Source organism: Heterocephalus glaber, unplaced genomic scaffold, assembly GCF_053883595.1.
Source record: "Heterocephalus glaber isolate CG9 unplaced genomic scaffold, H.glaber_assembly_v1.0 deba00001733, whole genome shotgun sequence".
NCBI classification, from domain to species: Eukaryota; Metazoa; Chordata; class Mammalia; order Rodentia; family Bathyergidae; genus Heterocephalus; species Heterocephalus glaber.
In genome coordinates, this window is record NW_028258444.1 from 8,397,418 (window position 1) to 8,423,868 (window position 26,451).

Consider the following 26,451-nt stretch of genomic DNA (forward strand, 5'->3'; position numbering starts at 1 on the left):
GGTTGGCTTGCTCCTTTGTCAAAGATGAGGTAGCTGAGTATGTCTGGAGTTGTTTCTGCATCTTCTAATCTATTCCACTGATCCTCGAGTATGTTTCTTTGCCAGTACCATGCTGTTTTTATCACAGTTGCTTTGTAGTACAGTTTCAAGTTGGGAATTTTGATACCCCCTGCCATGACTGTGTTGCCTAGAATTGCTTTTGCTCTTCTAGGTTTCTTCTGGTTGCAGATGAATTTTTGGATTGTTTTCTCTAGTTCTGTGAAATATGCTGTTGGGATTTCAATCAGGATTGCATTTAATCTGTATAGCAGTTTTGAAAGCATGGCCATTTTCACTGTATTGGTTTTTCCTACCCAGGAGCAAGGGATTTCTTTCCATTTTCTTATATCCTCTTTGATCTCTTTTTTCAGAGTGCTGTAGTTCTTAATGTAGAGGTCTTTTGCTTCCTTTGTTAGATGGATTCCTAAATTTTCTTTTTTGGATGCTATTATGAAAGGAATTGTTTCCCTAATTCCTCTTTCAGTGAGTCTATTATTTGTGTACAAGAAGGCTATTGTTTTTTGAGTGTTGACCTTGTATCCAGCTACTCTACTGAATCTATCAATTAAGTCTAAAAGTCTTTTGGCAGAGTTTTTTGAGTCTTCTATGTAAAGTATCATATCATCAGCAAATAATGACAGTTTACCTTCTTCCTTTCCTATCTTTATTCCTTTTATTTCTATCTCTTTTCTAATTGCTGTGTGTGGGTGGTCTCTCTAAAGGGAGACCTGAGACCCTGGAGAGATCGACCTTTAAAGAAAGAAAAGGAGACAGCCTGGGGGATGAAAAGCAGTTTATTCCTCTGACACTGTTCGACAATCACAAAGGAAAGAAGTAGGGCTTTTATTCATGTAGGAAAGCAGCTTAGTTATTCTGGCTATTGTCTTTCTGATTTTAACCTCTGGTGACAAGAAGTGACTTTAAATGACTCATAAAAGCTACAGGCGAATTTATAAGTCCCCCATTTCCGCTCACCAATCCCATACATCAAAGAGTACATGAAAGCCCTCTTCTTATCAGATGGTATCAAGAAAGCAGGGCAACTTCAGCAGAAATCAAGCCCACCAGCCCACTGCAAACATCACAGATGTAAATAGTGACTCCTATCTCTCTCACCACCTGTAGAGTCATTGGGTCGTGGTTCTCTGATCTTGGACAATGGTAAATAAGAAAACTAGGAAAACCTGTTTTTCTCCCGTGAAACTTTTACAATGTCTCTCAAAGTTTCCTGGCATTCTTTTAACAAACAGACTTGTGGAGTTTCCCAGAAATGACTTCTTAATTTTCTCAGTCAACAAACTTCTTGTGATCAATTCTTACAACTAGATAACTAAATTCTACAATTTCCCACAGCTGTGGTTAATGTTTTTAGAACTATATTGAACAGGAGTGGTGATAGTGGGCATCCTTGTCTTGTTCCTGATTTTAGCGTGAAGGATTTCAGTTTTTCACCATTTAGTATGATGTTGGCTGTTAGTTTTTCATAGATAGCCTTTATCAAATTGAGATAAAGACCTTCTATTCCAATTTTCTGTAGGGTTTTTATCATGAATAGGTGTTGGATTTTATGGAATGCTTTTTCTGTATCTGTTGAGGTGATCATATGGTTTTTGTCCTTGATTCTGTTAATATAGTGTATTACATTTATTGATTTACATATGTTGAACCATCCTTGCATCCCTGTGATGAATCCCACTTGGTCAGGGTGTATGAGCTTCTTGATGACCCTCTATATTCTGTTTGCCAGTATCTTACTGAGGATTTTTGCATCTATGTTCATTAGGGAGATTGGCCTGTAGTTCTCTTTTTTTGGTTGGGTCTTTCCCTGGTTTTGGAATCAAAGTAATACTTGCTTCCAGGAATGAATTTGGAAGTATTGCTTCCCTTTCAATTTCATGGAAAAGTTTAAAGAGTAGTGGCAATAGTTCTTCTCTAAATGTCTTGCAGATTTCAGCAGCGAAGCCATCAGGACCTGGGCTTTTCTTTGTTGGTAGATTTTTAATTTCATTTTCAATTTCACTCATTGTAATTGGGGTGTTTAGAATTTTTATATCTTCTTCATTCAACTTTGGTAATTCATATGTATCTAGAAATCTGTCCATTTGTCTGTGTTTTCCATTTTATTAGAGTACAGGTTCTCTAAGTATTGATGATCCTCTGAAGTTCTGCTGGATCTGTTGTGCTTTTAGCTTTTTCATTCCTAATTGCATGGATTTGAGCCTTTTTTTTCCTTTTTTTGATAAGGTTGGCTAAAGGTTTATTGATTTTCTTTATTCTTTCAAAAAACCAACTCTTCGATTAATTGATTTTTTGTATAGTTCTTTTAGTCTCCATTGCATTGATTTCTGATCTAATCTTTATAATTTCCTTTCTTGTACGAGCTTTGGGTTTGTCTTGCTCTTCTTCTAGGAGCTTAAGATTCAGCATTAGGATGTTTATTTGAGCTTGCTCTGTTTTCCTACTGTGGGTATTCACTGCTATGAATTTCTCTTGTGGAACTGCTTTCATTGTGTCCCATAGATTCCTGTATGTTCTATTGGCATTATAATTTATTTGTAAAAACTGTCCAATTTCTTCTTTAATTTCCCCTGTGATCCATTGGTTGTTCAGGAGAGTGTTATCAATTTCCATGTGTTTGTGAAGTTCTTGTGATTTCTTATGCTATTGATCTCCAGTTTAATTGCACTATGGTCTGATAATATACATGGGAACTTCAGTTCCTTTGCATGTACTTACACATGTTCTATGAGCTACTATGTGGTCTATTTTGGAGAATGACTGGTGTGCAGCTGAAAAGAATGTATATTCTGATTCTTTGGGGTGGAACACTCTGTAAACGTCTATTAAGTCCATTTGTTCAAAAGCTTGATTCAGTTCAAGTATTTCATTGTTGATTTTTTGTCTAGATGATCTTTCTATTTGTGACAGTGAGGTATTGAGGTCCTCTACTACAATTGTATTAGTGCTTATTTGATTTTTTTTATGTCCCCTAATACTTGTATAGTTGGGGGCATTAGTATTTGGTGCATATATATTTTTGACTGTCATCTCTTCCTCTTGGATCATTCCCTTTACAAGGATGTAGTCACCTTCTTTGTCTCTCTTAATTAGCTTTGGTTTGAAATTTACTTTGTCTGCAAATAAGATAGCTACCCCTGCTTTTTTCTGGGTTTCTAATGCATGGAGAACTGTTTTCCATCCTTTTACTTTCAGTCTATGAGTTTCTTTTTGAACTAGGTGTATTTCTTGTATGCAGCATATTTTTGGATTTTGCTTCTTAATCCATCCTGCCAGTCTATTTCTTTTGATTGGTGAATTGAGGCCATTAACATTGATGGTTATAATTGATACATATTGACTTATCATTGTCATGTTATTTTCCTATTGTTGGTTCTTCTTTATTTTTCTCCCTCTCTCTTTAATTCCTTGCCTTCCCTGATGAATTTGCTTTGTTGGGCCTCATGGAGTTGTGACCTTCATTGTCTTTTTCTAGGATATTGTTTAGAATTGTTTGGAGTGCTGGTTAAGTATTCATAAAGTTTCTCAGGTGTTCTCTGTCAAGGAAGTATCTTATTTCCCCATCAATTTTGAAAGATAGTTTTGCAGGATACATCAGTCTAGGTTGGAGGTTGTGTTCTTTTAGGGCTTGAAATACTTCATTCCAGGCTCTTCTTGACTTGAGGGTTTGTGTTGAAAAGTCTGCTGTGATTCTGATGTACTTTCCTTTGCATGTGATTTGTTTCTTTTCTCTAACTGCTTCTAGTATTTTGTTCTTCTGTTGGATTTCTGGGATCTTGATTATTACATGTCTGGGTGTAGTTTTTTTTTTTTTTTTTTTATCATGGCTAGTTGGAGTCCTCTATGCCTCACTTATCTGTATGTCAAATTTTTTTGCCTTGTTTGGGAAGTTTTCTGTCATTAATTCTATACATTTGTAATTTCTTCTGCTTTTTCATGGACTCCTGTCAGTCTTATATTATTCTTCTTTGCATCATCTAGGAGCTGTTGGATTGATTTCTTATGGTCTCGTACTATTTTTAAGAGTTTCATGGATTCCATTTCTTTCCTATGTTGGACATTCATGGTTTCCGTTTCTTTCCTGTGTGGGGCATTCATGGTTTCCATCATGGTCCTGAACTCATCGATTTTTTTTTATCTGTTTCTGTTCTAAAGACTATTCATGTCTTTCATTTTGCTCACCAATTCTGTAGTTATCTGGGAGATTATTTCTGTTTTGAATTTTTCTAGAGCCTCATTCATCTGTTTTGTTACCTCCTGTGCTATCAGTTCAGGGTGTCCAGGTGGTTGATTATCAGACTTTTCCGCCTCATTTCCCCCAGAATTTGCCTTTGGTGGGCTGGAAGTCTGAGTTTGTGCCTGGCTTAAATGTCTTCTCATTTCTATTTTTGTTGTTGGTACTGTCCTTGGTTTAATTCCTGGGTTGATACTTTGATACTGCTTATTGTAAGTATCTTTGTTGCTTGTATTTAGAACCCCTACAGAATGATTGCTTCTCAGAGGTGTCTTCCAGATATAGCTGGTATTTAGATTTTGAGTTTCTAATGGCTCTGAGGCTGTCTCATTTTCATTATACCAGGAAAGACAACTGATTAGATCAATCACAACACCTTAGCCCAAGTGATACAATCAACAACACATTGGCTATTGTGAATAATGCTGCATGTGAGTGTAAATCTTCCTTTTAGATCCTATTTTTGCTTTTTGTTTATATATCCAGATGTGAGATTGATAGATCATATAGTAGTTCTACTTTTTAACTTTTTGAAGAAACTTCATAATACTTGCTATAATGACTGTATGGTTTTAAATTCCCACCAAAAGAGCAGAAGAGTTTTTATTTATCTACTTCCTCACCAATGCCTGTTTCTTTGATCATGACCATTCTTCTTTTTCTAAATTAATTTTATTTTACACTTTACATATACATAAGGATCACAGTCATTGTACCTATACATGATATATCTTGATTCTTCTTTTTTCCCATTTCTTTCCCCTCCCCTCATCCTCTGTTCCCCTCCTTATTAAAGCTTTGTTTCTATTACTTCCTTCTATTCTTTTTTTCCTTTACCCTGCCTTCCACCCCTCCCTAATTCTCCTTCTCATGTGAACATTTTCTTTCTATTTCACAATATCTATTATACATTTTGATCTTTATTTACACTTTTGGGTTTTCACATCAGAGAAAACGTGATATTTGAACATGTGGGTCCAATTTATTTCTCTTAAGAGTATGGTCTCAAGGTGCATCCATTTACCTAGCAATGTCTTCTTTATGGCTGAGTAGTATTCCATTGTATAAAAAAACCCACATCATCTTTATTCATTCTTCAGTTGATGGGCATTTGGATGGTTCCAAGGTTTAACTGTTACAAACTGTGCCGCCATGAACATGGGTGTGCACATATTGCTGTGGTATAATACTTTAAAAATTATTTTGGAAAGATACTAAGAAGGGGAACAGCTGGGTCAAATGAAACCTCTAGTTTTTGGGGGGTTTTTTGAGGAATATCTACACTGATTTACATAGTTTTTACACCAGTCTACACTCCCACCAATGCTGGAGAAGGAGTCCTTTTTCCCCACATCCTTACCAGCATTTGTTGTTGGTGGTTTTCTTGATAATAACCATTGTTTCTGGAGTCAGACAGAATCTCAGCGTTATTTTAATTTGCATCTCTTGAATTACCAGTGAGGTTGAGCATTTTTCATATATTTATTTGCCATTTCTACTTCTTCATCTGAGAAGTGTCTATTCATTTCAGATGCCCATTTTTAGATTAGGTCTTTAAATCTGAGGGTCTGATTTTTTTGAGTTTTTTATATATTCTAGATATTAGTCCTTTGAGGAACAGCTGGCATAATTTTTTTTTCCACTCTGTGGGTTGTCTCTTCACTTGTTAGTGGTTTCTTTTGCTGTGCAAAGCTTTTTAATAAGATGAGATCCAGTTGTAGATTCTTTGTGATATTTTCTGTGTATTGGGGTTTTGTTCTTGAAGTCTTTGCCTACACCAGTGTCTTCAAGAGTTCTACCTATTTTATCTTCCAGCAGATTTAGTGTTTCTGTTTTAATATTTGGATTTTTGATCCATTTCTATTTTAGTTTAGTGCATGGTGAGAGATATGGGTCTAGTTTTCATCTTTGGCATGTGGAAAGCTAGTTTTTCAGCACCATTTATTAAAGAGCCTTCTTTTTTCCAGTCAAAGATAAGGTGGCTGAATGTGTTTGGAGTTGTTTCTTCATCCTCTAGTCTGTTCCATCGATCCTTCTTAAATCTTTTATTTTGCCAGTACCATGCTGTTTTTATCACAGTAGCTCTGTAGTATAATTTGAAGCCAGGGATTGACATGCCTTCTGCCTTTCCTTTGTTGCCTAGAATTGCATTTGCTATTCTAGAGCTCTTCTAGTTCCAAATGAATTTTAGGATTGTTTTCTCTAGTTCTGTGAGGTATGTTATTGGTATTTTGATTGAGATTGCATTAAATTTGTACAGCAATTTTGGGTGTGTGACCATTTTCACTATATTAGTTCTTCCTACCCAAAAACAAGGGATATCTTTCCATTTTCTGATAATCCTCTATGATCTCCTTTTTCAGAATACTGTAATTTTCACTCTAAACATCTCTTACTTCCTTCAGTAGAATGATTCCTAAATATTTCATTGTTTGGATGCTGTCATGAAAGGCATGGTTTCTCTAATTTCTCTGTCAGTGAGTTTGTTATTTGTGTACAGGAATGCTATTGATTTTTTAAGGGTGCTTTAAACATTTTATTTAACTAAAATACCATATACTGATTTCCATTTATTTTGATACGTCTTGTCCCCATCCTGATTTAGAGGATCTTCAAGCCAATATATATATTTCATAAATATTTGGCCCTTTAGGTGTACACCTGCACAATGCCTCACATCTTTCAGCAAGAAAAACACTGAAGAGTAAAGACCTGACACAGTTAACTAGGTGCAATGAGAATCTGCTCCAAATATTTGTTTCCCTGAGGTAAAAGGACCACACACCTGTTCAATCAAGAAAACCATCCTTACAACACAGGACGATTTTTTATTTTTAAGTAGGGTTTAGGGCACTCAGCCACTAATTAGGTGCTGCATGGCAGAGTTTCATCCCCAGCTTATGGCATGAATTCATAGGGAATAGGTTCCAGCAATTCAGGCTCCTTCCCATTGGTTCTTAACAAAGTATACTTCTCTGGGTGGGGCAGGCTGGTGCTTCAGTTGAACCCAGGTACCTTTCTCTTTGATTTCTTTTTTTTCTGATCATTCTCCTTGCCGTGTTTCAGGAAGCTAGCTAGACTCTGAGTGTTTAATATGCTCAGTATGCACATCAATCCTCTTGGCAAGTATCTTGCCCTTAACTTGCTTGTTTACAACAATGCCAACAGCATGCTGGGTAACATTGTAGACTCTTCCAGTTTTGCCATGGTAACATTTATGTGGCATTCTTTTCTCAACAGTACCCATTCCCTTGATGTCTACAATATCACACTTTTTGTAGATACACATGTATGTGACCAAAGGAAAAACCCCATGTTTTCTAAAAGGCCTAGAGAACATATACCAGGTTCCTTTCCTCTTTTCCTTTGTGTTTGTCATTTTGGGAAATTACTAAAAGATGGCAGTTCTCGCTGAAAGAAAGCTGCTATTGATTTTGAGTCTTGACTTTGTATCCAGTTATGCTGCTGAATTTGGTTATTAAACCTAGGAGTCTTTTGATGAAGTTTTTGGCATCTTTTATGTACAGTATCATGTCATCTGCAAATAATGATCATTTGACTTCATTCCTATCCTTATTCCTTTTCTTTCTCTGTCCTAATTATTCTGGCTAATGTTTCTAGAACTATATTGAATAAGAGTGGTGATAATGTACATCTTTGTCTTATTGCTGATTTTAGTGTGAAAGCTTTCAGATTTTGACCATTTCGTATGTTGTTGACTATTGGTTTGTCATAAATTGGTTTTATCGGATTGAGATAAAGACTATTTCAATTTTCTGTGGGTTTTTTTTAATCATGGGTGTTGGACTTTGTCAAATGCCTTTTCTGCATCTATTGAGATGAATATGTGATTTTTCTCCTTGCCTCTGTTAATATGGTGTTTTAAATTTATTGATTTGTGTATGTTGAACCATCCATGCATCCCTGAAATGAATCCAACTTGGCCATGGTATTATCTTCTTGATAATTTGCTGCATTCTGTTTGCCAGTGTCTTATTGAGGATTTTTGCATCTATGTTCATTAAGGAGATTGGCTTGTAGCTGTCGTTTTTGGAACCTTCTCTGGTTTTGGTATGGGACCATTCTTATTTCCAGGAATGACTTTGGGAGTATTGCTTCCATTTCAATTTCATTAAAGAATTTGAGGGTAGTGGCAGTATATCTTCTCTAAATTTCTTGTAGAATTCAGCAGTGAATCTGTCAGGGCCTGGACTTCTCTTTGTTGGTAGGTTTTTAATTACATCTTCAATTGCATTGACTGATAATTGGGTTATTTAGAATATTTATATCTTCTTGATTTAGCTTTAGTAACTGACATATATATCTAGGAATCTGTCCATTTCTTCCATGTTTTCCATATTATTAAAATACAGGTTCTTGAAATAGTTATTAATGATCTTCTGGATTTCTGCAGGATCTGTTGTGATTTCACCCTTTTCATTCCTAATTGTATAGATTTGAGTCTTTCCTTTCATTGATAAAATTGGCTAAGAGTTTGTCAATTTTATTTTTTCAAAGAAGCAACTCTTCAATTCATTCTTAGTCTCAGTTGCATTAATTTCTGCTCTAATATTTGTAATTTCTTCCCTTATATGAGCTTTGAGCTTGACTTGCTCTTTTTCTAGAAGCTTGAGGTTCAACATTAGGTTATTTATTTGAGCTCATTCTGTTTTTCTGATGTGGGAATTCACTGCTATAAATTTCCCTCGTAGAATTGCTTTTGTTATACCCCGTAAGTTCTGGTATGTTGTTTTGTCATTTTCATTTAATTATAGAAAGTATCTACTTTTGGGCCAGAGATTTAGTTCAGTGGTCCCACCGCCTGCCTCGAAACCAGAAGGTCCCAAGTTCGATCCCTGGTAACAACAAAAAAAGAAACTGTCTACTTTATTCTTTAATTTTATCTGCAACTCAGTTGTTCAGGAGAGTGTTAATTAATTTCCATGTGTTTATGTAGTGTTTGATGTAGTGTTTGTGGTTTCTTTTGCCATTGATTTCCAATTTCATAGCATTCTGATCTGGTAATATGCATGGGGAAATTTGAGTTCCTTTGTATTTATATTAGCATGTTCTATGAGGAAGTATGTGGTCTGTTTTGGAGAATGTCCTGTGTGCAGCTGAGAAGAATGTGTATTTTTATGTTGTGGTGTGGAACACTCTGTAGACCTCTACTAAGTCCATTTGTTCACAGGTTTGATTCAGTTCTGATATTTCCTTGTTGCTTTTTTGTTTAGTTGATCTATTTTTGACAATGGGATATTAAAGTCCCCCATTACAATTGTATTAGTGTTTGCTTGATTTTTCATGTCTGTTAGTACATTTTATGTATTGAATGCACTGGTATTTAGTACAAAAATATTTGATTGTTATCCTTGGATTGTTCCCTTAATTAGGATGTAGGAACCTTCTTTGACTTTCTTGATGAGTTTTGGCTTGAAATCCATTTTTTCTGCAAATAGAATAGCTATCTCTACTTTTTTTCCAGGTTCCTGTCACATGGAGTTTTTTGTTGTTTTTTTTTGTACCAGGGATTGAACTCGGGGCCTTGCAGTTGTGAGGGAGGTGGTGGCACCACTGAGCTAAATCCCTCACCAAGTCTGTGAATCCCCTCTCAGTCTGTGAATTTTTTTGAGTTAAATGTGTTTCTTGTATGCAGCATATTTTTGGATCTTGTTTCTTGATCCGTTCTGCCAGTCTGTTTCTTTTGATTGGTGAATTGAGACCATTTACATTGATGGTACAACTGATATGTATTGACTTTCCTTGTCATATTATTTTCCTGTTGTTGGTTCCCTTTCTTTCCCATCTGTTTAGTTACTTGCCTTGTCTGGTGGATTTATTGTGTTGGGGTTTATCTCTTTGTTATCTCTTTCTAGAATGTCCTTCAGAACATTTTGGAGTGGTGGTTTGGTTGTCATGAATTTCTTCAGGTGTTCTTTGTCGTGGAAGTATCTTATTTCTCCATCAATTTTAAAAGATATTTTTGTGGGGTGCATCAATCTAGGTTGGAGGTTGTTTTCTTTTCAGGCTTGAAATACTTCAAGTTCTCCTTAAGTTAAGGTTTGTGTTGAGAAGTCTGCTGTAATTCTGATGGGCTTTCCTTTATAAGCAGTTTGTTTCTTTACTCTTAACAGCTTTAAATATTGTGTTTTTGTGTTGAATTTCTAGAATCCTGACTATTATATGCCTTGGGATAGATTTTTTTTTTATCATGGCTAATTGAAGTTCTATATGCCTGGCTTATCTGAATGTCCAATTTGTTTTTCATGTTTGGGATGTTTTCTGCCATTACTTTTGTGAACAGGTCTTTCATGTCATTTGTGCTAGCTCCTGCTTTTTTGTTGACTGAACAATCTGATGTTGTTCTTCTTTCCATCATCTATTAGTTGTTGGATTGATTTTTTGAGGTCCCTTGCTGTTTTTAAGACATCCTTCTTTTCATAATTGCTAACCACAATCTTGTCTTCTGGATCTGATAGTCTGTCCTCACATTGGTTCTATCCTGTAAACTTTCAACAGAATTTTTAATCTCCTGGGTACGTGATTGACTCTGTTGCATGGATTCCAGTTCCTTCCTTTGTTGGGTATTCAACGTTTCCATCATTTTCCTTAGCTCTTCTATTTTTTAAATCTGTATCTTCTCTAGATTCACTAATCATGACCTTCATTACGGTCATCTTCTGAAGTTATCTGAGAAATTATTTCTGATTTGATTCTTTCTAGAGCCTCATTCATTTTCTGTGTGACTTCTGCTGTTACTCCTTCAGAGTATCTAGGTGGGTGGCTTTCAAAGTGTTCTACCTTTTTGCACCCTGAGTTTGTCTTTGGCAAGCAGGAAGTCTGGGGTTGCATCTTGCTTCTGTGACTTCTCATTTTCTGGTGTTTTTTTAAAAAATTTGATTCATTCATTGATGCTTGTAAATTGTTTATGGTAGTTATCTTTATTGCTAATATTAAGAACCCTTAGGAAATGACTATTTCTCAGTGATGTCTTCCCATTGTAGCTGGCTTTTGAGTTTTGAGTCTGTTGCAAGATCCTGCCTCTTCAGTTTATTGGAGATGAAGAATTGCTGCCTATTTGGCTTAGCCCTGGTTTTTTGGCACTGGCCTATAATGTTGTTTATGTCCCTCAGGCAATCTCAGTCTTGGCATACAAGGAACAACAACTGATTACAACGATTATGTCACCTTGGCTAAAGTAGTACAATCAGTAATAAAAAATAGCATGAAACACATCCTAGAAAATGACAAACTGTGGTAACTGTTAATTTGCCACCTTTAACCTTTAGCATGATTTGTAGTTATAAAAACAAATCAGAGAATTATGTACAGTACATATTTTTTTCAATATGTGATTTATCCTCCAGGGAGAAAATTTAAAAGGGTTAGGGGAAAAACAGAGAAATAGAAGAAGAGAAAGGGATTAGAAGCAAGGCTGGAGGACAAAGGAAGATTACACAAGCTTTGGGAACTGGTGAAGAAGAGATGATGGAAAGAAGGAAGGAAGAAACAGAAACAAGAACAGAACAAAACTAGAAATAATGTTCTCACTCTTAAACAAAAACAATCAAGAAAAATAGAAAATAAAAAATAAAGAAAATTAAAAAGCAAAGACAGGAAGAAAAGCAGAAAAAAAAAAAGTCTGTGTCTGGGCATGTTTCTGCTTTTACTGGTTGACAGAGGGGACAGACAGAGCCCAGATCTATGGTGATTGATCCCAGCAAACCAGCAGTAGAATTGTGGTGGTGGGTAATCCCAGGAAACCTGAGCCTTTAGTTCTGCTGGAGTTCAGCCTGTTTCTGGATTCTGGCTGTGAGGCTGGTACTGAGTTTTTTGGCCTACAACATTCCAAGTGCTTCCTGCTGACTTGAACTCAGCTCCCTGATGGCTTTATCTTGGCTCCCTGACAGCCTACCAGCTTGAAGTCAGCTGCACCTCACCCTGCCCCTTGAAGTTGCTAGATGGAGCCAATCTGCAGCTGTTCTGAGTTCTGACTGCCTTTCAGCCCTTTCCAAAATGGCTACCAACCAATCACTCTCTCCCGGGGGACATCTGAACCCAAAGAATTCACTAGCCATTCCAGTCTGTAGCCCTGCTCCGTTCCACTGGTGCCTCTCTCCATGGAGACCTCTGGGGTCACCAGTCACCACCTCTGCAGATTCAAGCAACCCCTCTCACTCTGCAAGCCTGAGCTCAAAGAGAAAGTGTCACTTGCCCCCTCCCTTTTCTGGAATATGGTCCCTCTCTTCACTCTCCCTGTGGGCTCTCATTCTTACTTCAGATCCTTGCTGAATCTCAGGGACCCACTTCCCTCCTCCTCCACTTACTCACACTGCTATATTCCAGTGTGTGGATTCCAAATATTGGAGAGGCTGTTTCTGCCATCTTCCTGGAAATCCGATCATGGCCATTCTGAGAGGCATGAAGTGATATCCTATTGTGATGTAGGTCTTTAAAACAGGTGAATCTGACTAATGAATTTCATAGTTTGGATCTTAGCATTCTTGTAGTAAATCCCACCAAATCATAATGCATTATGGCAGTCTTTGTTTTACATTTTTTTCTATTTTAAGTTTTTATTGTAAAATGTTTGGATTGATTTTCACAAGATTTTTCTCTATAGAGTAGGTGAAATCTTTATCAGATTTTGATATTGATGTTATGTCACAGTCAGAAAAAAATTAAAAAGCTACCTGATTGTAGAAATTGAGACTCATTGAAAGCTTTTTAGATATTGAATCTCTTGCCTCTTTTCCATCCCTGTTTCACCGCTACATTACAGGTCCTCATCACTTCATACCTAGAATATGCACTTAATCTGATGACTTGCTTCTGTCTAGGCTCACTTTTCAGTACTCCACCCTTAGTTGTCTTAGTGAACAACTTGAAATGTAGCTTCCCCCCAGGCATGTAGTGCACATCTGTAATCTCAGCACTCTGGAAAGATAAGGCAGGAGAATCACTCAGTTTGAGCCTCAACTGGGAAATTTTAGCAACTTAGTGAGATGTCTCAAAATTAAAAAAAAAATTAAAAATCGGGGGATGTAGCTATGTGCAAAATCCCTGTGCTCAATCCCCAGTGCCACACACACACAGAGACCAACTCTTAAAAATATCTATGTGTGTCCTTGGATACTTTACCATCCATCTCATGTACTGTTTTTTGTCTTGTCTCCTTGGAAAATATTTGTTCACCATTCAAAACCTCCTGTCTTTATTCATGTTTTTACTGTAAATCTTTACATTTCTTTTAACTAAAGCTCATCACACTTGGATCTTTACTATTTTTTGTACCTTCTTTGACTTCTGTTATCATATCTTATTCTGAAAAAAAAATTCTCTACTACATCAGGAACACTTTGAGGCTTATGGCCACATATCCCTAGTAACCAGCATAGTGCCTTACATAGTTGCTCAGTAAGTGTTGAATTGAATTTACATTTTCAGCAGCCTACCCTTTCCTGTCTGTGGTAAGTAGGATGTTCATTCTTTGCTGCTGATGATTGGGTTTATGGTAACTACGGACTCAATTCACCTTTTCAGGAAAGGTCCTTAGATTAGGTTGTTAGTAGTGAAATTTTCCCTTTCCCTTTTCTGGGTAATGTTTTCTGTTGTTGGAATTTGTTCTGTGAAAATAAAGTTCTTTCTAAAATAATGAAATAAGTTTCAGAGTTCAGCTGAGTCCTTTCTGCCTGTCATCTGGTAGAGGTTAGAGCCTATTGCAGAGTGTTCATCCTGCCCCAAGGCGTGGATAGAGAGTACTTATTTATGGCTTATTGCACATAGGAAGGTGTAGGATTTGAAATGTATTGCTGTACATTCCATTACCTACTGTTAGCTCTACAATTTCTAGACATGGTAGGGGGTCATGGCCTACTTTCCAGTTCAGTTTTAAACTTTTAATTCTTAAGATGGCATGTTAAGCAGGTAATGAAAGGATATAGAATTGGATGGTTTGAATAGTTTTTTCACACAGTTTTGATTGCAGAATGAATCATTTGCTCAATTAGCAAACATCTGATGCCTTGGGAGTCAATAAACTAGGCTTTGTCCTCTTTCCTGCAGGTTGACACTTTAAATTATTTGTTCATAAAAATGGTTCACATATTGGAAAAATCAATGCAGTTTTCCCCATTCTGCTCTTCTCCTCTTGTGTACATCCATTTTACTTAGAAATGTAAAATAAATCCCTATATAAGTTAGAAATGCAAGGTACCAAGTATCCAATTTTAGTGAATTTTGGCATGTTTTTAAATGGTGTTGTTTTGTTAGCTAAATATATTTTTACAGCTAGATATGTTCTGCCTCTGTATGTTTTGTAGAGTGTTAATAAATGCCATTCTTCATGAATTAATCCTGTTTTCAGATCTTGATTCTTCACAGGGCAGTCAGTGTACCAGTTACTCTCCAAGGCCGACAGAGAGTTGTTTCAGTTCTAGTTCTGAGATGGTAAGTTATGCTTTTTTACTTATTAGTACGTGTGCATTACTTTGGAATCATTTGTTTTTATTATAGTTTACTTTTACAGTATGAAAAATATTTGAATCAATAATGGAAATAATTTTAAATATCATACAAAAGCATAATTTAAAATGTAAAAACATAAAAAAACACAAAAATGTGACTGAACCTTACTTATTGACATTGATGAAAATGAATGCATTAATCATTTTCAAGTCTTACCAAGATATGTATGAATACTGTACACATTTGTGTATAAACATGGACAATATATAAAGTGTAAGTAGTTACATCTATATATTGTAGAAACTCTATTCCTTGTAAAAGTTTTTTAAAAGGACTTATAATAATTGGAAAAGTAAAATACATTCAAATAGTCTCAAGGCATATGAGAAGAAAACTATATAGTGTTATTGAAGACCAAATTCCAAATAATTGGAATGACGTATTTTGAGTAGGAATGCTGTTTCTAATAAATTACAGATTTAAATGGAATTTCCCTCTCTTTACTCATCCGTCTTCATTCCTTCTACCTTTTATCTTTATTTTGTTATCCAAATTACTCTCGCCAATGAATGACATCAATGACTTCTGTGTTGGCAAATTCACTAGATACCTTTCAGTCTTTCTAAGAACTCCTAATATGAGTAGAAAGTATTCTATTTTTAGAAACATTTTTGTCTATTTGTTTTTATGGTTACACACTGTCTTGGTTTCCCTGGATCCCCATGTGAATGCTACTTTATGCCTTTGCCCACTTCCTCTCTGGCTTTCCATTGTGTAACTGTGTTTAGGGTTTGAAACAGGACCTTTTCCTGATAATGCATCCTCTAAACCAGTAGTGATGTTTTACACTCCAGTGACTTTGCTTATCATCTGTGATAGCAATTCCTAGCAATATGATTTTAGTCCTGATCCTCACTCAGTGTTCAATTCCAATAGCACCTATCTTCTTAGATGTTTCACAGATATCTTCATTTCTTCGTACTTCAAACTGAATACTCATTTTCCCCTAAATCAGTTTTTATGATATTTCTCATATCTATCTACCCAAGCATTCATGCCAAAAACTTAGTAAAATAGTAAACATCATCATTTCTTTCTTTGTCTTATCTGCCTCCCTCAACCACATTTATCGCTTCATCTGTCATTCAGTTCTACCTCTAAAATTGCAGCTTCTGGCATCAGTAAGTATCCTCTCTAAGTTGCAGTCATCTTGTTCTTAAACTGTTTTGGTTGTTTTGCAGGAGATCTCTTTACTTTTCTTGCCACATTTTCTTCTTTAGTTAGTAGACACTATTTTCTTTGAAAACATAAATTGAATCATGTTACTCCCATGTATAAATATTCAGTGGAACCCTTCTCCCATATCTTTCCATCCCACTCTGAGGACTTTCACACTGAGCTACATCCCCAGCCCCTTTTATTTTGTGGCAGAGTCTCACTAAGTAGCCTAGGTTGGCTTTGAACTGTACCCTCCCAAGTGGTTGGCATTACAGGCATGGGTCACTGTGCCCACCAGCGAATTCCTGTTTTACTCCATTGTCTGAACTCTTGACAGTGGCTGGGTCCTGTGTAATCTGCTCATGGTTAACATCTCCAATTTCTTCTATTCTCCTTCTCCTGGTCCACACACTTTGACCTTTCATTTTCTTTAGTTTGTCTCTCTTCTGCTTCAGGGTTTTTATACATTGTTTCCTCAACCTTACTCCTATTCATCCTTTAGAGCTTAGATTAAATATGTCACCTATTCCAGAAGTCCCTGTAAATCTCAATTTAGGCCCCTTAGTTTTGTTTTTAAAGTGGCCCATATTTATTCTTCATAATGTTTTTGTCAGTTTGTAGTTATATGTTCATGTGTAAGAGCATTTGACTGACTTCATTTCTACCCATTATGTGTGTCCACAAAAACAGTGACCTTTTTGTTTCACTCACATTTCAGATGCCATTTATTAAATGTTTATTGCTTTCTGTAATTTGTGTTCATTTTTAATGCTATTTCTTGGGCTTTTGCTATTTCATTGCTGATCACCTAAGGCCTATACCCCATTCTATTTTTTTTTTAACATTAACCCCCGCCCCCATTTTTTAGCTCAAATAGCCAATACTTTCTAATATACGATTTTTGCAAACATTTTTATTAGTCTTAATAGAAGATACATTTGCCGGGGATTTAGCTCAGTGGTTCCACCGCCTGCCTCGCAAGCTCAAGGTCCTGAGTTCGATCTCCGGTACCAAAAAAAAAAAAAGAGAAAAGAAAAAGCAGTGAGTAACCCTAACCCTTAAATAGAAGATACATTTTCATGAAGATGAAAAATTCACCTTAGCAAATTGAAATTTAGACCTATTAAAAGGGCAAGGTTGTCTTTTTTAGTTTTTAAATTTTTTTCTTTTTTGCTTAAATTCTTTTATTGGTTTGTCTGTCTTTTTCAGATCAGTTATTAGCTGATACTCTTCTTATGTTATTTCCTTAGGATATACTGTATCTTTATGGAATGGGCCCATAAAAGGTACATAATAGGTATTTTTTACTTAATGAGTGAATGAATTATAAAAATCACATGTATTAGTTTCCCTTCAGAGATCTTTTGTCTATCCACTCTTTTTTTTTTTTTTTGCTTAAATTCTTTTATTGGTACATTTTAGGTATACAACACATTTACATTTATCATTGGATGTTTGTACCTGTACATGATGTATCTTGGTTCTTATTTTTTCCCCATTACCTGTACACCCTTCACCCCTCTACCCTTCCCTATTTACATAGACTTTGTTTCCATTTTTTTCTTTTCTCATAATTTTTCCTTTCCCTTCTTCCCTTTCCCCTTCCCCTCCCACTTCCCCTACCCCTTTGGTCCTTTTCTTCCTATTTCGAATTATCAGTTATTCATTTTAATCCTTTTAATCCTTATTTACACTTTCAGTTTCTCACACTAGAGAAACTATTCAGTATTTACACATGCAATCACTGTGGATATCAGTATGGAGATACCTCAAAGCACTAGGACTAGAGGTCCCATTTGACCCACTATTCCCCTGCTGGGTATCTTCCCAAAAGAATTAAAAGAATCATACCACAGCAATATATTTGCACTCATGTTTATAGCAGCACAGTTCACAATAGCTAAAGCTTGGAAACAGCCCAAGTGCCCATCAACTGGAAACTGGATAAAGATGTGGTTTTTTTATAAAATGGAGTACTACTCAGCCATAAAGAACAAGAAGCTAGAGACATTTATAGCTAAATGGATGCATATTGAGGCCATACTCTTAAGTGAAATAAATAGGACACACATGTGTGTCCACTCTTTTTAAGTGATTGAAGTGTTTGTTGCCAGCATTTCTTTGTGAAAGGTTAGTACCATGATGCTGCCTATGATTGCAGGTACTAAGAAGAGACAAGATTTCTCTTCTCTTTTATAGCTCTTTTGCATTTTTATTATGAAGATTATTATTATTGTTCTTGCTATTTTGAAATTCATAACCTGCTGAGATGAGTGGTAGATTGAAGACTTTTTAATAGTACATATACTTTATTACCAGCCAAAGTCTCTCCTAAATTTAGCAGTTCCTTATAATGTGGATTTTAAGGATGTCTGTTTTGAAGTGACTGATTCTTTAAAATATAAGATTATTTACAGTAAAATTAATTTCTTTTAGCCATCTGAAAATGAAGAACAAATATTGAAGACTCAAGACCAAAGTGAAGCCTCAAATGAGATATCCACCAAAACCACAGGAACAAATAATAATTTTTATCTAGAAAGTATGGCAGAACTTTCAGATAATAGTATTGATAACAGCAATGCCAAATTTCACAAACAAAATGAGAAATTTTACCAGTATTCAGATAACACCAATCAGTTCCTACAATCTCAGTGTGATTCAGCACATGCATTGAAAAGCAAAGCTAGTAACTGCATTCTTCAGGTTGTAAAATGTGACACAGGGGTACAAACAGACAGAGAACCCGTGATGGAAGAAAAATTAGATGCTGCCATACAGTGTGATATACTTTGGAAATGTGCATGTGGAAGGGATGTGTCTTCTCTTCGCAGTGTTGAAGGGTACACTGAAAGCATTACAGTAGATACCACTGGAGGGCAGGATATCCTTAAGAACAACTAATATTCTAAAATCTCTGCCTAGGATGTAGCATTTCACTTGACAAGCAAGAGTAGATGCTAAGAATTTCTTATTGTATAATAAGGAATGAGAAAATACAGCTAAATTTTCAGGGTTTATATTTATGGTTCTTTGTAAGACATTTTAGTATTTATGCATTTAATTTTTGTATGGGCATTTCTTTAAAAGCTTTAGTGTATTTAAAGTGTTCAGAAAATTATACTTCAAGTTTTTAGAAATTATACTTGTAAATATTCTCATGTTTATTATTCATTATATTATGATATGCTGTTATTTATGGATTAAAATATTCTTAATTGCCTTATTCTTTGTGGCATTTATTTTAAAGCAGTGCAGTTGCATCTTTCAGGAAAAAAAAAGTTCTCTTCCAGAATTTTAAGGTAGAAAATGTTAACTAATATCTAATGTGTTTTATGCCCTCATTATAAAAACTTTGTTAGCTCCTTATTTCTCTTTAATATTATACCCCATTTAAAATGCTGGATTAGGATGAAGAAACCGTGCTGTCTGTACATAATGCAATACTACTTGGCTAAAATGAAGGATGAATTTGAGACATTTGCAGAAAAATGGATACACCTGGAAAATATAATATCAAGTGAAATAAATTAGACACAGCTGCATGAATGCTATATGCTATCTCTCGTTTGAGTAAGGCAGAGTACAAATACATAAAGAGAGAAATAAAGGATTGATGGAAGGAAACAGGGAGGCAGATCTTTGCAAATTGGAAGGGGACCAGGAGATCTAGGGTGAGGGGGACGGGAAGTAAAAAGATTTAAGATGTGTCACGTAAATGTACCAAATAGCCACAGTGAATGTAAGCATTATACATGGTGAACATCAACTAAAAATAACAAAAATGCTGAAAGTCGATTTGGAGAGGGAGAGAGGTGGGTGGGTAGAGGAAGAGGATTAGAAAAGAATCAAGATATGATATGCACATGTACCTACTCCCTAAGGTGAATATACTTCACACATGTACTGTACTAATAAAATTTAAAAATATGTGTGCACTCTAAATTTACACCTGTTTGGATATACAGATGGTCCTCGACTTCTGATGGGGTTACATCCAGATAAACTGATTGTAAGTTGAATATACTATATGTAAAAAGTGCTTAGCTTACCACACATCGTAGTTTAGTACCACAGCACACTGGCATATTTGTTGTTTACCCTCATGATTGCATGGTTACTTGGGAGTTGTAGTTTGTTGTCTCTGACCAGACTGTGGAGTATTGCATTGCATGTGACTAAACCAGGAAAAGACTTCCAAATTGTTTGCTGCTTTATTACCATGGTAAGGTCAGACCATTGTAAATTGAAGACTGTACTATAAAGTACACAGCAGAGGGCATTCTGGTATCTCAATCAAACATAATATTTTTAGAGGCTTCTGTGCTTTTAAAGAAAAGAATGATTGCACATTGCACTTTTATATTCAAACAAATCAATCAGTTTGTGGTATGTAGATGATTTGAAGTAGAACAATTTAGAAATACCAACCGTTAATGTTTAAATAATAGTCTCCAGATTTTTAGCTACTTTTAGGAAGTTATTTTTGCTGCCCTTTTTCATAAAGAATTACTGTCATGGAGAGGAATATGCTTATCCACTGGACATGGATTGGTCATCCTGAGCAGCATTGTGTATGATTATGGCATGTTCTCATGGCAGTGAAGACTGCTGTGTGGGAGAAATCATACTGATGATATGGAATAAGACTGAGCGGTGACTCTTGGTTTGGTTTCAAATATCAAATGATTTTTTTTCCAAATATGAATCAAAGTTTGGTAATATTGAAAACACATTAATTGTGAAAATTTCTACCTAGTTCTATTTCATACATATCATAATCCAGCAGTTAAGCTCAGTAAGGTAAAAATGTTCAGAGCTTACCCAGTAATTTACAGCACAGTAAAGAATTTTAGTCCTGTCCAAAAAGAGGTCTGGTCCTGGTTTCGGAACGATAATCTCTGCCGTGGGTGTCCAGCCTTTGGCTTGCGTGGGCTCCACTGACTGAATAGGAACTGCTTTGGGCTACATATAAATATGTTTTGTTACTTTTTAAAATAATAGTTTTTATAACACTTAAAAGAGGACAGTGGCTTGTGGGCCACTTTGGACATGCCTTCTCGGAATGTCATACTTGATCAATCTTTATTTGCCTGGGAAACTTGAGTCAAGTTAGATGGTAACTGTCATTTAGGCGGAAGCTTTTGAATCAAGCAGTGTCACCTCACCATGTTGGCAGCCCTGGTGCCCGTGTTATGGAGCTCTAGTGAAGGCTGTGTCCTCTACTGCTCAGGTGAGCTGCCTGGGTTAGCAGTACTCTGTACATTGTCCACATTGGTGTAGGAAGAGTGCTGCCTTTGACTCCTGGAGATAAGACAACTGGAAGCTCCCCACTTATTACCTTCCTAGACTCCCATTGTCCTTTGTGTTCCTTCCCTCAGCCGACTTTTACTCTATATTATTTTTCTGCAGTAAACCCTAACTGTGAGAAAGTGTCTTTCAGTGAGCCCTTTGAGTCCTCATGAATTGGGACTAGTGAGTCCAGTGACCCTCAAATGGATGATGCTTATGCACTCTTTTGAAGAGATACTGTTCTTCCAGAGTTTGTCAGAAGGATTACAGTTGGTCACAGTGGTCACTTGCTTAATGAGCTTACTTTTCTTTCCTTTCTTGTCTGTCTCATTTCCCACTTTAAGCCAGTTTTTCTTGAAATCATATCTGAAACAAGATCTATGCACTTAAATTCCTGCCTCGTAGTTTGCTGTTGGAGCCATTCAAAAGACTTGCAGGAAACTTAACAAGTATATGAATGAGTTAGCTTTATAATTGTAATCAAATCTTAATGTTCCTAATTTTTTTTTTTTAGTTTTACAATTCTCTAGTCCCTGTTTTTCCTTTTTGCCCAAAACTGGAAACTTAATAAATGGGTCTAGCAGCATAAGACACAGGTGAAGAGAGAACTTGTGAAATGAAATATATACTGAAAAATCCAAAATGTAGGTGATAAAAAGAAAGTTTGAAAGAGTATGTTAGTAAGGAGCACAAAGTAAAGTTCTATATATGTTTAATTGGTCTACTGACAGTATAGAAGAAAGAATGGAATAGAGCAGTGGTGGAAACCTGTGGCACATATGTTACTTGTTTTTAAGACAAATGATGTGATGTAGGAGTTGTTTTTTCTAAACTAAAACCTCAGCTTTCAGGTTTAACTGCAGTGTTGGCACTTTGAGATAAACAAGTGAGTTTTGGGTTGCAGTTTGGGCTCTCGTCTCTAAAAGGTTCGCCATCACTCAGATAGAGGATAATTTAAGAGATAATGGTTGAGAATTTTCCAGAATTGATCAATCATAATCTGTATATACAAGAAGGACAATGATTTCCAGGTAGGGATAAATAAAGCCATGAAATGCATATTGTATCCCCAGCATAGTAAAATGATAAATCCTTGCAGTCAAATAAAGATCACGATAGCAGATGAAGAGAAGAAATTACCTTTCTAGAAAGGACAGCTGTAGTAGTCCCAGATTGTTTTTTAATAGCAATAATGGAAGTTGAGACAAAGTAATAATAGCCTGGGTGTGATCTCAAGAAACACCAACAGGGAAGTGGACAGTGAGGCAGGAAAGAACAGTGAGTTTATTACACAATCAGTTAACACCTGCTGATAGAAAATAATTGTCATACTAGATTATGTTTACAGCCATGTGACTATAGCTGTTTTTTAAATCACAAAACTAGCCACTACATGCTTTCAGGAAACACTTTGTATGATTTGATGATTTATATTGAAGGTCTTTATATTATACATGGATAGGGCTTTTTCTTTGATTCCGGGAAAGGTGGTTCCTGATTTTTTTCACTGTCTAGTCTTTATGTGTTCAGCTATTTTTTTATTTCTTATATTTCTTTAGGTCATCTTGTTAATGACTTTGTAGCACTTGAAATTGTTTTATCGGAGGCATTTCTACTTCTGCATTTTTTATGTTGGTCTGCAGTGTATTTGTTATGCTGGTTGCTCAGGAGATAGCACATGTTCTCTTATTTCTTCTAAAATGCCTTATTTTAAGCTTTTTGTTAATACCTAAAGCTGTCCTTTTACTTGTACTAGTTGATATTTTTGAATCAGTACACTTAGACATGTTTGAAATGTTGAATGACTGCATATTTCCCATATAACATTTAGTATATAATATGTATAAAACAATGTATAATTATATGTAAATGTCAGCAAATGTGAAAGAACTTCAGAACAGAATCTTGTAAGATAACATGCAAAGTGAATTGAGGTATCCGGTTTAAGGACTGAGTTCTCTTCTGCAACTAGGTCATTAAATGAATTGGTTACTAAATGAAGAATTGTATATAGTATGTACATTACAATATTCAGAACAAAGAAATGGTCAAAGAAAAGTCAAACTTGGTGACTTTGTTTTTATTTGCATAACTCTTACATGCAGTGCTGTAATATATAACAACACAAAACTACAGTACTGTACTGTACAATACAATCAGCAAATATTACTGTACAGTATAAATAAGGTGTACTGTGCCAAAAAAAGACATTGTGCTGTATCAAGATGTAAAGAGCTATATAAAAAGATGGGAGTTTGCCCTTTAAAAACAAGTATTTCCAAAAAAAAAGTTTTTCTCAGCGGTGTCTTTTGTGCAGCAAATGTTCTAAATTTGTATAAAATCTTATTGTGGTCACAAACATTTTCATTTGTATTTTCTTCTGAAAGTTTTTTATTTTTAGTTCTTACATTTAGGCCTGATTTATTTCCTGGTTAACAACTTCCTCAAAACAGTGGCTTTAAATGACATTCATAGTCAGTCTTCATATCCACAGGTTACATATCTGCTTATTCAATAAACTCCAGATCAAAAATATTCAGAAAAACAGTTGGCTTTTTACTGTACCTATATAGACTTAGGTGTCTTTATCTCATTCCCTAAACAATACAATATAATGAATATTTACATAGGACTTAGTTTGTATTAGGCATGGTACGTATTCTAGAGTTGATTTAAAGTAAACTGGGTGATATGAGTAGGTTACATGTCAACACTGTGCCATGCAATATAAGGATTCTTGAGGGAGTTGTTAACCAGGAAATAAACTATTGTACATAACTGGAACACATTTTGGTACCTGGAAGTGAGGTCCTGATATGGTCTTTGGGACTATGTGATGGGGTAAAGCTGGAGGACACAGAAGATTGTTAAAGACTTAAGGGCCTTGAAAATACCATTAGTGGAAATTTTATGGGTTGGAAATGGCTGAAGTAACTCACAGTGAAGGCTGAAAGGAAGTTGAGGATAATATTATTGAAAGTTGGAAGAATGGAGATATTTATTATGTAGTGGCAGAAAATTAAGCAACACTATCATCTGTAGTTACATGGAAATAAAACTAATGAAAAACTAAGATTTCCAAGAAGTGGGTACCTGGCTTCTATCTGCCTATAATAAAATACAAGATGAGAGTGTTAAGCAACAGAAAGAAATTTTATAGGCAAAGAAGCTAAGACTTGCTGAGATAAAAATAAAACTTTATTATTCTAGTCTCTTCAGATGGCAAATGATGCTAAATTTAAGAAACAGCTTTTGGATAAAGATCAAATCAAGAGCACTGTCAGGAAAAAGATAGTGATGATATCAAGGATGTTATTATATAGCCCCATGTGAAGAATTGGATGGTTATCTCAGCTGTCTCCAAAGATCTTAAAGGGCATGGATTACAGATAGTCTCTGCTAAAGAGTAGGGCATTTAAGAATGTCAAGTGTGTTTTCCTACAGTAATTTTACAGGATACCAAAGGTAGAGAAGGGTTTATCTTCATACATTTTATGGATGTTGCTTTTGTCTAAAGGTGTCAATTTCAGTATGATTTGTTGGAGACCTACAAAGTTTTAAGAGAAGTGTACACACAGAGATGCTGCCAGCTTTCACTGAAAAAGACAGTATAACTATGAGAAGAGGCCTTTGGACTTTTGAAGGTGGAGTATAATTGTTCTTTCTTCATTAGGGGTGAGCCTTAATGATTTGCTTCTATCAACAGAATGAGGCAAAAGTGATGTTGCAGGATTTGAAGGCCGTATCATAAAAGATGAAAGTTTCTAGCTGGCCCTTCTCTCTCTCTCAGGACACATATCTGTTGTTCCAGACTTCCATTTAGAAGTCTACTTATCCTAGAACCTCCACGCTGGAGAGACCATATAGAGATGAGTAAGATGTGTAAGGGGCCCGAGCTTTCTCACCCTGGCTTTCTGGTCTCTTTAGTCCATATATGAGATATATGAGTGAGTGAGCAAGCATCCTATCTTTAGGCAGCCCCAGTTAGGCTGCTCTTGCTAGCCACGCTCACATTTTATATTTATGATAAATATATATTCTTATAAGAAACTATCCTGAGGTAGTTGGCTACATGGCATTAGAAAACTGCAACAGTTACCTTTATCATGGGCTGTTCTCTTACTGCTGCATTTATCATTGAGGGCCAGAACTTTTTGTGCTTTTTGTTTTTAATGTAAATGACTCAAAATAATGCTTTTCACACAGTGGACACTCAGTAAGTCCAGTCTGGGTAATAAATGGAGCATAGCCCAGCATACATGTACCCAGCTCTTAAAGCAGCTCTGTTCTAACACTGTAGTTGGATCATTTCACATTCACCTTGACAATTTTTACTTGTTGCTTAATTTTTTTACTTTCTATCTTTGGCTGTAGTTCATAACTCTAATATCTAGTATCTCTCACTTTCTCTTAGCCTTCATGACTTGATGATGATGATGATGATGATGATGATGGTGATGATGATGATAATGACTACTGTTGAGCCATTACATCCCCTGGAAGAGTGCTTAATACATGGTAATCATTTATTGATTGATCCTATACTACTACCTTTAATCTTTACAATAGATCATGAACATTATTATCCCCCTTTTACAGACAAGGAAATTGAAGTTTAAATCAGGTTAGTGACTGTCCCAAGATAGCAGTCAATACTAGATTTAAATCAAAGGTCTGTCTGACTCCAGAGCCTCCATGCTCTTCGTGACTATACTTTGACTGCTTCTGATGTTATCATAGGTTCACAGTAGTTGAACTTTGTACTGTCCACTGACCTCAACCATACTTTGGATTTGATTTGCTATTCAGCCATTATTTTTGAGGAATTTATGACATTCTTGTCCCTGATTTGCCATCCATCTTTTCTTTTAAAAAATTTTATTGATATTTATGAATTCGAAGGTAAATATATAATCCTGAGAAAAATGAACAAGATGGCCCAAAAGAAGTTAGAAACATTTTAAAAATCAAAATATGATAACTGCAACATTCCTTCTTATATCATATTGCCGTTATACTGACGATGTTTGAATTTGTAATTGACAATGATGAACTACTTCATTTTATTATTATTATCATTATTTGGTACTGGGGATTAAACTCAGTATCCTTGCGCTTGCAAGGCAGGCAAGGGTACCACTGAGCTAAATCTCTAGCCCTACTTCATTTTAGATTAAGATCCA

General features: G+C 35.7%; 1 protein-coding gene across 4 annotated transcripts in view; it reads left to right on the plus strand.

Annotated features, from left to right (window-relative positions):
• Redic1 (regulator of DNA class I crossover intermediates 1) overlaps window positions 1–26,117 on the plus strand; it is a 110,038-nt gene extending 83,921 nt beyond the window's left edge. For 2 of the 4 annotated variants that reach the window (XR_015446880.1, XR_015446879.1), the window contains 3 exons: window positions 14,658–14,740; window positions 18,413–24,912; window positions 25,683–26,117. Coding sequence is in view for 2 of the 4 variants with exons in the window: in XM_087199941.1 (XP_087056067.1) it covers window positions 14,658–14,740; window positions 18,413–18,880 (551 nt within the window). In the remaining 2 variants the exon portion in view is untranslated. Of the gene's footprint in view, window positions 1–14,657; window positions 14,741–18,412 lie in introns of all 4 variants that reach the window. The other 2 variants (XM_087199941.1, XM_087199942.1) reach the window with 2 other exon arrangements.
• The last annotated feature ends 334 nt before the right edge of the window (window positions 26,118–26,451 follow it).